The sequence below is a fragment of the Sinohyriopsis cumingii genome, chromosome 14, assembly GCF_028554795.1.
Source record: "Sinohyriopsis cumingii isolate HCF-2022 chromosome 14, ASM2855479v2, whole genome shotgun sequence".
Lineage (NCBI taxonomy): Eukaryota > Metazoa > Mollusca > Bivalvia > Unionida > Unionidae > Sinohyriopsis > Sinohyriopsis cumingii.
The window spans coordinates 88,130,933-88,144,806 of NC_142974.1; the positions used below are offsets into that span (position 1 = coordinate 88,130,933).

Below are 13,874 nucleotides of genomic sequence, written 5' to 3' on the forward strand. Positions count from 1 at the left end.
ATATAGATATCGAAGTATTAAGTATGCAAATTAGGGATATATATATATGTCGTCCTGGACTATGTCGATAATTTTCGAGCAAATGGTAATTGGAGATGTACGAAATGTTTTGTACAATGAATTTCTAATTGCTTTAGTCATTTAAAGTATTCATTTTTGACCCAGAACTTAACTTGACAATGAATTTAATTAATTTTTTTAGTAGTAAATGTATCAGTTGCTTGTCTCTGGACAGTATTTGGGTATGTTTGGGTAAATCGTGCCACCCAATATTGGTAGCCCTTAGAAGGGCTTTTAAAGCAAAAGTTCCCTGTCTTTCTTCTGCTTCTTTACATTTCTCCACGGTCCTTTTTCCTCTCGGGGTAATTTCTGGGAAATATGGTAGCTGTGTAGCATAGAAATGTAGTTTACTGCTTCTACTAGCTGCTGGACTGGGTAGTTCTTGTAGACCTCTTGATAGAATTGTGTAAGGATTCTGACACCATAGTGTCACTCGCTATTCATTTATTTTTGCTTTTATTTATGTTAGGTGTTTCATGTGCACGGTGCACACTTATTTGTGTCCGACTCGGGCAAGGGAGGAAGTGACCATCTGCAGGCAGGAGTCCGCTCATTCCAGGGTACTGGTCTAAATTGATGTGCTTGCACAAATTTTGAGTTTGGGTTCTTTTGTCCAAAATTGTTCTAAAGATGAGTTAGGTTGGATTGGATGGAAAACTCTGCTGCTTTAGTGTTAGTGTGGTCTGTTTCACAGAAGTAGGCCGCAGTATTACCTTGGCTGTCTTTCATGTTAGGGCTAGGTAGAGAGCAGGGAAGATTTTTTTATATAAATATTATTTTTGTTGATTTTTAAGGATATATTTGGGATTTAAGAAGACGGAAACGTTTGCTGAGTATTCAGGTCCATACAGACGCAGAGGTCTCGCTAGGATTTTAAAACTAGGAGTCCAGGACTCCCATTTTGGTAAAAATAGGAGTCCCACCAGCAAAAGTTGCAGTCCCTTCTTTCCTACAGAATCAACACAGATGCGAGTGCATCTATTTTTAGATGGAGAGGTTTTCATAATGTAATCACTCACTATAATATAGCTTCTTTACAACAGTCCATTGACAGGATTGGAAATTTATGGTTTATTTATTTGTATACATACTTGTAGTAATTTTAGGCAAATAAATAGTATCTGATTTGCTGTTTTTCCCCGTATTTTCACAAATAAGCATCAAGTCAGAAAACAGCTTAGACCTTAAAGCACATCTTGCGAATTCCACAACATAGCATTGTTCCATATGTTTCTGACCTTCATAATTTGCATTTTAAAGTTAAATCTTTATTAGAATAATACCTAGGCTTTGGTTTCAATGATTTGTATATTTTTCTGAATATATTTTCCTGATGATTTAAGAAAACAGATAATCTAATAAACTGGTACATCCCAGATTTAGTGAAGTCCCCCACTATTTCCCGTTAAGCCTAATGATTCACTTACAGTTTCAAACTAATTTTATGACGAAATAATGTATATGAGTCAGTTAATATATATCCAGATCACCGATTCTGATCTTAAAACACAAGTTTGTATGTTTTATCATCAAAGGATATCATGCAGGAAATTGATAGTTGCTAGCTTACTCAGAAAAGGGTTAATGGTCAATCAGCTATCAAAACATAATGCTTGTGAATGGGCAAGAATTTATTTGTCAGTGTAACTGATATAAAAACTAGGCCTAGCTACTGATGCCTTGATGAATACATTTCGCTACAACACTAGAACTAACTGGGCTAAGGTGAGGGGCATTTAAAATAATTTGGTATGGTCAGTCACTGTACCTCTTAAATAATCACAGGGCGAAGTCGTTTTCCCTTTCCTAACAGAAGAAGGTGAAGTTTACATTTTTAGGCAACTTGACACCCACTTACGAATGGCATTTTGTTTAAGTCTCAACATGTCTTGATTCTGAGGTCATGTGCACTGCTTGTCCCGCTACATTCAGAAATGAACACAATAACGAAAGCTAAAGTTGTTTATTTGATGTACTTTTATAAATGACCACATGTACATCTCTGGGTCTTTCTGCCTCTGAATTCAATCACTGTAAATGTCAGTAAATTTTCCCACCTCGCCGCCAGTAAAAGCCTTTGAACTTGCCACCCAGCTATTGCATCATGTTCTTTTTTATGTACTCTTATAAAATGACAACATGTATGTATCAAAGGGTCTTTCACTCACTGAATTCAGTCATTGTAAATATCAGCACAGCTAATTGATCAACACATTTTCCCACAAAGCAGGTGGCTGAAGCAGGACTGGCAAGTCTTTGAATTTTGCCGCATATCTATTACATGCATATGGGGTCACCCACCTCAGTGATTTTCTGTGTCCCAGAACAAAAATTGGCATCCAAATACATGTAATTAAGTGTTTCCAAGATCTCTGAGACGTATCAAAAGCACCCGTCTGTTTATGTGTATTAATCTGGTTTTAGAGAGTATTTGGGTGGGTTATGTATGTTTTACAGTTTGTTATTTTTAAGCTTGAGGGACACTCTTGCTGAGTACTCATGTCCCCCAGGACATGTCAAGTGTGTCCATCTGCTACTGGAAATTTATTTTTAAGTGAGGACGGTTTGTTTATTTTATGTTTTTGGGGTGTTTTATATATTTTCTTTTAGCTTGAATGTGTCTTGGAATTTAAGTATGTTTTGGTAGGTCAGATTTATGGGTGTTTCCTGCATACATGTATTCCAACAAGGTATTATCAAAGGAGTCTGATGTTTTATCAGTAAAGTATGACAAAATCTCTTACAAGATGAAATCACCTTATCGGTAATATAAATGAACAAATGTGTACCACTTCCAACTACCTTCTCTCTAGTTGACCTTCTGGACCCGTTTACAAATTGCCATTGTAAAGCCTCTGCTGAAGAAACCAACACTAGACCATAACAATTTAAGGAACTACTGCCCAGTTTCTAATCTCCCATTCATGTCAAAAATCTTAGAAAAGGTTGTTCTATCCCAGCTTGTATCTCATCTAAATTCAAATGGTCTTTTAACAATGTACAATCTGCATATCGCCCTTACCACAATACTGAAACTACTCTTCTAAAAGAAGTTGATGACATTCTCTCTGCTTTGGATAAAATTAGCGGAAAGGTTAGTCCTCCCCTTCCTTGATTTATCTGTATCATTTGACACAATAGACCCTGATATATTACTTCACCATCTCCAGCATGTATTTGGCGTTCATGATACAGCCTTACTGTGGTTCAAGTCCTACTTGGTCAACAGGACACAAATTGTTTCTGCCAATGGAATACACTCCAGCCCAGTTAATCTATGTTGTGGTGTTCCAGAGGGGTCTGTTCTTGGACCTGCTCTCTTCATTCTAAATACTCAGCCACTCACAAGTGTCATAGATCGTCATCCAGTGTCTCACCAATTGTACACTGACGACACCCAAATATACAAATCTAGCTACCTACCTGAAGTTGATGCTACCATCCAAGGTGTAGAGAGGTGCATTTCTGATGTGAAATCATGGATGACATGTAATAAGCTGCAGATGAATGATGATAAAACTGAAGTTATTCTGATCACAACACAAAGACTTTCTCAGTGACATCCTTTACCTCAAACAATAAATATCAGCAATACCAACATTAAATGCACAAAATTAGTACGAAACCTAGGTGTCACTCTGGACAGTACTCTCGCATTGCACCAACATGTCATGAACATATGCAAGGCTGCATATCTTGAGCTGCTGAGATGCATCAGCTCCATTCACAAATATCTTTCAGTTGATGCCACCAAAATACTTGTATGTTCATTAGTACTTTCAAGACTGGACTATTGTAACTCAGTTCTGTCTGGTTCATCTCAATATCTACTTCAGAAACTTCACAGTTCAAAACAAAGCTGCTTGGATCATACTTAGAGTACCACAATCAGAGCACACCTTCCTGCTGCTCTGTACCCTACACTGGCTATCCATTTGATCCAGAATCAAACACAAAATTTGTTCTCTGTGCTACGTTTCACTGATGGACTCCAGTCCAACAGTCCAAAATACCTATCCGACCTCAGCCATGTGTACACACCAGCAAGATACTTATGCTCCTCTTCTGACAGTTGTATACTCATTATTCCCACTACGAAAATGAAGTCATATGGACAACATTCTTTTGCATACCAGGGCCCAGCAAGATGGAATGAATTGCCCACTGAACAATTCTGTATCAGACACAGTGATCTCATTCAAGAGTGCTCTTAAAACTCACTTATTTCGACTGCAAGAACAAACTTAAAGACCTAATAATGTTTCCTACCTTAAATATTTTCAGCATGTTTTTTATGTTTTCTAATTTCATGGTGGTTTTTTTTTGTTGTTGTAATAATATCATTATATATGTTTTTTATGCGATATGTGTTGTCTAATGTTGTAAAGTCCTCATTATTATTATTATTATTATAAAATGTCAGACTCCTGTGGTATTATCGCTGCGCTGTATTATCATGGCAAGCAGGATTTTCCGAATAAGTCTGAACACACGCCATCCACCGGTTGTTCACAGATTTAAAGCTGTAGTTGTGAGGGACACAAATCTGTCAGAGCACAATCACCTAAAAAATGTCAACATTTTTGGCAATTCTACATTGATAAACAATGAACATCATTTTTTTGTAAAATGCATGGATTCCCATTAATCATCAAATATAAAATTGTTGTAAAACTTCATATATCTGGTCTTGATTACAAAATAAACATTGAGTGTATCATCTGATGTCAGATGATTATAGATCATATACCAATGGAGATGTTCATGTCCTTACAAGGTTTGGCTTGGAATTTGATTCCATGGTAGCCAATATTGACCAAAATTGATAAAACGTTCCTTATTATCCTACTTATCCTACAAATAGAAAAGGAATAATAGTTCAACAATTTTTTTTAATTGGTAATATTTCAGTAATAATATTAATAATAGATTCATTTGAATATATAGATTCCTTTGCCTACTTTGCACTTAAAATTCAAAGTGATATGTATTTTTTAAATATATTTTTACCATCTACTGTTGTTATTATTCAATATTCAATTTAGTCACTGGATCCTTTATTTTGGTGTTAATATTCAGCCAGTGCAAGCATGGACATACCATCTTATCATTAAGTTGAAATTTATGTTTATTATATGTGTGTGCTACCATTCTTAAGTTAGGCAAATCCTGTGATAGTATTGAGTTGTTCACCCATGGTATGGTCATCTGGGTCAACTGCCATATGCAGTTTTGTTTACATTTACATAATTGGATTGACACAGTTTTCATAGGAATAGATAGAGGGAAAGCTAAAGGAACTTAACAATTTTTAACAATGCAGGAAAAACAGATCAGCTTTAATATGTACCGATAACAACATTAAGTACTGCAATAATACAGCATTCCAGACTACCACAAAGAACTACTAAGAGGCACCCAGTGCTATAAAGTGGCAGTAAGTCATTATCAAAGCACTTACTAAAGATAATACAATGTAAATTTGTATTATTGTTAAAAGAAAACTCTTTGTATGCTAAGACTGCATGTGGTCCTACAATGTAAGACATTGATCATGATACTTATATTTTGCGGTCAAAGGTCTAACTGCCAAAATAACAGCTCTGTGTAGCATGTTCTGATGTCGATTAACATTGGAATGATAAGTCAAATTTTCAGGAATATCTAAGACACTTGGCAGTCCATGTTGATGCTTTGATACAAATTAAAGTCATGTTTTAGTCCAACTTTACTTACTCTGATATCTTTTTTTTAATTAATTCAAATTTTCACACAAGCAAATAGATGTTTTCAGGTTTGGATGGTTAACATTTCAGTTGGCTGGAATGCAATAGAAGCCAGGAAGACCAAAATAAGTTAAAAGGATGATAAGAAACTTGAACTAAATGAAGCTAACATGTTCATCAGTATTAATACATATTTTCTTTTTCGTGAAAGAAACATACTTTATCTTAATCCAATTTCAGCAATCCTGGCTTCCATCACATTCCAGGCAACTAAAATGTAGGCCAACAGAACCTGAAAACGAGTCCATTTGCTTATGTAAGAATTTGAATTTATTAGAAAAAAAGACATTAGAGTAAGTAAAGTCTAACTAAAACATTATGACTCTGTTTTGTAGAAAAATGCAATTTGAGCTGCCAAGTGTGTGAGATATTCCTGAAAATTTGACTTTTCAATTATGATGTTAGTCAACATCAAAACAAGCTACACAAGTGCCATTATTTAGGCAGTAAGACATCAACCACCAAAACAAATATCTGGGCTGATGTCTTACATTATAGAACTAAGACTGTGTACATAGAATGCTGGCTTATTATGACCATGGCTGATTCTGCCTGGTTGACGCTAGAAACACTGAAATACACACTGAAATACACTATTTACATATTTTGGGTGTATATATTGGTGTACACCCTACGATTATGATTTGCAGTTGTTTTCACAATAGTAATAAGCAAACAAACATTGATTTAAGCAATTTTGATGCAGATTATTTTCTTACCAATTTATGGCACAATCTACGTAATGATGTCATTTGGTCATGCTTGATTTTACTAAATTTGACAGGTGTGATAAATCATGAATCGGTTTGAACTTAAAATATGAGTGAGATTATGATTATGATAATCCAGAATGTGTATTTGCATATTTGCAGTAGAAATATCATATGCTTTTGTGTTTAAAAGTAAATAAAGACATAATAGACATAAAAAACAGGCAAAAGCTGTCCAATCAAGTATGACCAAATGACTTATTACACAAATGGAGTTATAAATTGAAAAATGTAAATAATTCCAATAAAAATCACTAAAATCAAATTTTATTTTGCTTATTGGATCATTATTTAAACTCATACAAAACATAATACATTTATCATCATGAGTATTATGGTATAAAATATGTGTATTTTGGTAATTATTTTGGTTTTTATGTGTATTTTGTTGTTTCTTGTAACCCGATTCAGCCCAAATGCCATGCTGATTTGGACCATGTGAAACAATAAAAGTAAAACCATGGGAAACTCGTACAGGATTTGTTTTAGTTGTTATTGTTATTGCAGACATAGAGACTTTAAAAGGTTGATTTTCAGCAAAAACATTTACATAAGATAATTATTAGCAAATTTCTAGCCATAATTAGAACAAAATACAGTAGATGTGAGATATATTTAGATATTTTATAACCAGAATAACTTTCTCTTTATTTCTCTCTCTCTTTTGAGTAAAATCATGAACAAGTAAACCAGCTTGTTTTCCTTTTAACCATTGAAATATTTGAAAAGATTTCATTTATTGTACATGTGAAATCCATTAAATATTTATTTTTGAATATATATTTTATTATATTAATACATTTATAATAGATAACACTTACATGTAGCTCCAATTCACAAAGTTATTTTAAGTTAGCATTATATTTTGTGTTCTAAAATGGTATTATTTTTCAATAATTTGATAAATGACCTCAAAAGTGCTTAAATTATACAGTGGAACCCCGCTATAACGCGCCCCGCCATAACGCGAATTCGGATATAACGCGGTCATAGCATGGCTCCCGAAATTTCGTATATTCATTCACACATGGAGAAAAAAAATTTGGAGAAAAGTAAAAAAAACAAAACAAGAAATTAACTTCATTTTGGGCATGAGATTAGTTGTGACTTTTAAAATAATATGATCGTGGCATGGTTCCTGAAATTTGAAATTCATTTACGTGTATTATTATCGGACCGTGAAAATATTTGTTTAACGTGCGAGAAATAGTGTGTAAAACGTTTATTATAATTTGGTGGAAGAATTCGCGTATGACTTTTAATAATAAACGATCGGAACTTAACAATTTATCCAGGTTCTTTAAGTGATTTTGGAGAAGTGATCGTGTATGAATTCTAAAATAATACGATATATATAACGTACGAGAAATAGTGTGTACAACGCTTGGCTTCTGAAATTTATCAATTTGAACAGGTTGTGGTGAAGCTCCGTATTCTACTCTAGAAGAGAAAACTGGTTTCATTAGGTTTTTGAATTGTTAAGCCGAAGTAAACATTATCGGAAGTGTTACTTATTACGGATCCATGAGTAAAGCCAGTAAATCATCTTTGTGATTGTCTTCCATGAATTCTGTATACAGTCGTTGCTCAAACAATAGCTGACATGGGCTTCTTATTTAACTGTAATCACAGCCAAGCAGCAGACAAAGCTGTGGTTGATACAAGAGTCGCACAATTTAATAAACATCAAAGGACGAAAGCCGCCAACATGTATGCTGTGCTTGGCGGTGTGATCAAACAACAAACAGTTGAAAGTAAGTAATATCCACTTTATTATCTGTAAATTAAAAGGGTATGAAATTGTACATCCGTTCAGCTTAATTTTGTTTTATATAAAAAGTGATTCGTAACCATTGCAGGCCTTCATTACTTAGTTATCGAGCTTTATCTGTGTACGTTGTTTGCTTATATAAAAAAATATTTTACTGTTATGGAAAAGCAAGTTCAAAAACACAAGTCGTTTTCTGCTAAAGAGAAACTGTATGCCCTAGATCAACTAAAGAAGGGCAAACAACAAACTCAGCTTGCCAGAGATCTAGGAATCAGCAGTACATTTAGAAGCAAGTTTAAGGTGGCTGGAAACACAAGATGTTGACAGCGTCAAAGTCCTTCAATTAAGAAACATTCTTGACTTTGCTAGAACCCAACAGTTCGTGGCAAAGAAGCAAACGTCATTGGATATATTTTTCAAGAAATGATGAAATTTAAATTTGGAACCACACTGACTTTGCACTTTGCGCAACGATTAATTTAGCAGTTTTCACATGTTTCTTTTGATGTTCACAAAATCTGAAATAAAAGTTATTTGCACGCTGAAATCATGCGTTGATTGTTAATTATTCTTGCAGTTGTCGCATATGATAAAATTTTAGCGGTATGAAATTTGTACAGACACCGTATGTAGACCCGGGAATAGCTGCATGCAATGACCGTACGATATCAGACGGCAAGTAAATGGTTTCAATATTTTGTTCATCCTATATTTTACACGACGAATTCAGACTATTACAAAATTATTGAATATTTTAAATCTGTACGATTTTCAATGAAATTACATCCATTATGGATGAACTGCATGCCACGACGGCACGGTAGCATACGGTGTTGATACACTTTTCATGATATAGCGATAGTCTGGTATTATCGGTCAATCTGTATTATCGTTCAAACAAATAAAAATTAGTAAATGTTTTTAATGCACAGTAATAACCTATAAATATATTAGCCATCGATTATTTTGAATATATCTTAATTAATGCATTCCAGTTAATATTCATCTGATGATAAGCCGACTTTTGATCATTGTACATGTATACACGTATATGTTCTCGGAAAAAAAGTTAAATATTGTAAAACCCCGCATTAACGCGACCCCGCTTTTAACGCGATCCGATTTTATGGACCCCGATCATCGCGTTATAGCGGGGTTCCACTGTAGTGTTGTTGATCAAGCAAGTGTTTCCTGCTCATGGCCAGATGATCCTATTATTAGTGTTTGCAATCAAATTAATTAAGGATGATCAAACAGATTTAAATGATGATAATAAGTTGTTTAATTATAGTCTTTAAGTGACATTAATTACACAGGTTTTGAATTAGCTGCTTTGAAGATTTTTCACCATCTTTGAAGATTTATTATACATGACTATAACAAGCTCATGTAAATTGTGGTTTTAGTTCCCTAAATGCAGATTTGAAAGGGAAATAATGAGAAATATGTTTTAAGCAAATGTAAATGCCACATTTAAATCCAAGGTAAAATTTAATAATATTTCACATGGTCTGAATCAATCTAGCATTTGTGCCAAATCAGCCCATAATTTGCACAGAATAAGCCTGCATTATTATTCATTATCTGTGGGGGTTTTATCAGTGCCATTATTGCTTATCTACTTAATGAAGAATATAATGTTTATACGTTCCATAAGGGCACAGTAGAAATTAGTGAGCAAGCTACTGAGACTTATTCTCATAAAGAATATTATTTTACAGTCAATAAATAACAACCAAACTGTTTCAGTAAAGTGGAGCGAGTAAATATTTATGATTTAGTTCAGGTATTAAAATTTTTGACGAACAATGATCAGTGATAAAGTTCAATTTATTCTTGCCAAATGTAAACTGAAGTCATATTTTTTTTACAGCAGCCTAGTATAACAATCAAAAAGTGATTAAATGTTCTTTATTGACATAGGATTAGGAGTTACTCTGGGCTCATTTCCTATATGGTAATTAGACCATGATTAATTTGTCCTATAATCACACTTGATTGAGTTTTCACAGTCACATGACATTATGGTAGATGTTATTTATTGAATACAACAGGCAGTACATGAAAAGATACAAAATATTGATTTGTATGAGTTAAGCCTGAGTATCCCAACAAGTAAAGCAGTGTGGGCCACATGGACCAAAAATGTTAAGTTCATGGGCCATATATATATATATATATATTACAGAAGTCTCAGAAACACTTAATCACTCTTATTTGCATGAATTGTTTTTATCTTGAATGCAGAAAATCACTTAGGAGCCCTCCGTACACATGCAATAGCTGAGTTCAGGTGCTCAATGCAAGCTTGGTGTTGAAAAATAAAGCAATAATCTAAAGAAAAAAGATCATACAGAGTGACAGGTTGCCTCACATTACCCCCATGACCCCTTCTGACATAGGACCCTGTTTATCATACTATGAAAGAGACAAGGTAATTAACTTCCAAAAACTTCGTTCCATGCTTGACCCTCGATTTCCTTCTGCTTTTTCCATCTTTGAATGCACACAACCATAATCTGATGAAGTGGTATTTAACAGACGCAGTGATGTCTGCCATTACAAGTTCATTTATGGTTTTAAACTGATATTATAAAGAAAATAATGCAAACACAGCAGTTAAAACCTCCATAAATTAGAAAATGCTCTTAACCGATTATATTTGTGAAAAACATTACTTTTTATATATTGATGTTTAAATTTAGAAACAGAATTTGGTATATTTTCATCATAGTACAGTAGGCCCAACATAGGAAATCAAGGAGTGATTTCCTGTTCCAGAAAGGGTTAATGGTCAATTAGCTATTAAAACAGACCTGTGAATGGACAAGATTTTGGTGGTCAGCATAGGTTAATTGGTATCAACACTGCATAAATATGCTTTGCCTTGGGTTACAACACTGCCAGAACTTCTTGGTTACAGCAAGGGAGCATCTCAAAAGTCATAAACTACAGCCAGTAATTTTACATCTGAAAAAATCTGAGGGCGAAATCATTTTCACTTTCCTAACAGAAGAAGGCAAAGTTTACATTTTTCAGAAAACTTAGTTGTTCACTTTGCCTGGTACCATGACCCCTGTGAGTACCTATATTAATACCCAAAAGCATTTGTTTAATTGATTTGTTATTTGATGTACTCATCACTCATTACAACTAGAACAAGTCTCACTAAAATCATCAAATATTACAGACTCAGTAGGCAGTCTATTCCTCCATTGCGACTATATTTTTTCCTGCACAATATTATAGAGATTGGTTTTATTTGTACCCTCTTCATAGGCCTGCTTACTGCTTATTTTTTTTTATTCCATTGGTAAGGTCACTTCCAAGTTAATCGACTTATCTGAGAATATATGCATCTTTTGAGCCACTTTGATAAATCTGTATGATGTATTCATTTTTGTTACACTTTTGATATTCCAGCCATTTTGTAAATTGATACCATTGTTAGAGATATCCATAAATGCCTTCAAAATATTTTGAGAATCAGTCTTATTTTTGGCCATCTTTATCCCCTAGTAATATCTTTAACACAGTTACTTAACAGAGGCCTGATTTATTGATCAAAACCGCTGCTGCCATAGTAATTCATTGTGGGTGTGAGGTATCAATTGGTACCATGTACATGCAGATCAATAACAATCATAGCAGTGATAAATTACCATTTTGGTGGTGGTGCGGTCTTTGGGCACATATATACATAATAGACTCTACCCCTATGACTGGTAACTTTCATGGATTATTAATGCTTATCATCCATGGGTTGTACATGGCCTATTGATTGCCTAAAATAGTCATAGGGGGTTGAGTCTGTGATGTGTGCCAAAGACCCACCCCCAAACAAAGCCCTATTTTGCCACTACAGTGTTTTATACCTGCATACTTTGTTGAGAGTGTGTAGTGGTAGAAGTATTTCTCAGAATACTTCTACCACTATTCTGAGAATACAATGTACATGCTACATGTTGTATATACTTGCGTATAAGTCCGTTCACGTATAAGCTAACTCCCAAACTGAACAGGTATAAAGACCAAAAAGTGCATGACCCGCGTATAAGCCGACCTACAAATCCGAGAAATCTCAAAATGCAGGAAGTAAGTTGTTGTTGTTGTAGGGTTTAATGCCATTTTTCAGCACAAGATAGGCTATACGTGGCGGCCAGTATAAATGGTGGAGGAAGAACCCTGGAAAACTCAGGGAAGAACCACCGACCCACGAGAAGCTACTGGCAGGCTTTCCCATGTACCCACGCTAGCCGAGCCTTGGACTCGAACCCACGCAGACAGAGGTGAGATGGCAGTGATCCGGAATGGTGAGCGCTTTAGACCACTCGGCAGGAAGTAAGTTCTAAATGCGTTTATTTAGGCAAACATATTTTAAAAAATTACATGTATCTCGAGGTTGGCATGCATGATTATTAAAAAGAAATGGTATAAACTTGTTTGAAAAGTAATTTATTTAATTTTCTGTTTTCTTATTGTTCCTGCCTAATTTAGATTTTTGTATAATTTGATCGAATGATGACAAGAATTTAGCAATCGTGAGTTGCTGTAACACTACCTCTCCCTTTTGACTTGTACTGGTATAGTTACAGGTCAAAATTCCCTCTTAGCACAAGCCAGTTTCAGAATTTTAATGATTAACTTACCTGTTGTCGCAAAACAAAAGACAAATTCGCCAACTATCAACATAGGAGATGCCGAAACATCAAGCTTTCTATTGTGTGGAAAATTATGTTTGTTCACTAAAACACAAAACTAAAATTGACTGATATTGATCTTAGTTGATCTCTATGAGAATTTTAGCCTTTATTATTACCACTCTTCGTGAACATGTAAATTATGATGGTTATGTGTCTTGTACAATTAAACGTGCATACCTTTTTAAAAATATTACCTCAATTTGTAGGATCACTTATATCATTGAAAATGAGTAACTCACGTGATTCACTGTAAATGAAACAGCTATTAAGGACTAGCTGAAATGTTATCTGGAAGAATGCAATTTGGTTGAAACAATGAATAAAGCAAAATCTGCATCTAATATGTTTTGGAATTAGTGAGGATTCATGTGAGGCTATGCACACTTTGCACTGTGTAAGTACTGTACACTATAGGCCAGCATAGTCTCCCTGGTAAACTCAACCGGCCCGCGAATTATGAAGTTTGTAGTTACCTTTATTTAACTTTGTGTTGGAGAAATCATAAAATATACACATGTAAAATAATAACAAAATCAATCATAGTACTTTATAGCAGTTTAATAGTTGTCGGGTCACTGAAAGTTACTTTTTTTTACATGCCTATGTTTTAGGACATGGAAAAAATTATTGTTTCATGTCCCAAGATTTACAGCCATTACAGTAGTCAACAAAAGACCTAAAAACTGTCAAGCTTAGACATTGGCCCGTGGATTAGCCGACCCCCCCTTCTTCCAGGCCTTTATTTTTTCCTAAATTATTCGGCTTATACGTGAGTAATATATGG

General features: G+C 34.5%; 1 protein-coding gene across 4 annotated transcripts in view; it reads left to right on the forward strand.

The window, feature by feature from the left end:
• The window catches only part of LOC149784323 (mediator of RNA polymerase II transcription subunit 30-like), a 78,494-nt gene that overhangs the window by 1,090 nt on the left and 63,530 nt on the right, over positions 1-13,874 (forward strand). Inside the window, exon 2 of one of the 4 annotated variants that reach the window (XM_089932354.1) lies at positions 12,523-12,728. The exons of 1 other annotated variant lie outside the window; for it this stretch is intronic. In XM_089932354.1, coding sequence (XP_089788480.1) covers positions 12,556-12,728 — 173 coding nt within the window. In that variant the 5' untranslated portion in view covers positions 12,523-12,555. Of the gene's footprint in view, positions 1-529; positions 621-10,792; positions 10,822-12,522; positions 12,729-13,874 lie in introns of those variants that run through there. 2 more of the 4 variants (XM_089932357.1, XM_089932355.1) reach the window with 2 other exon arrangements.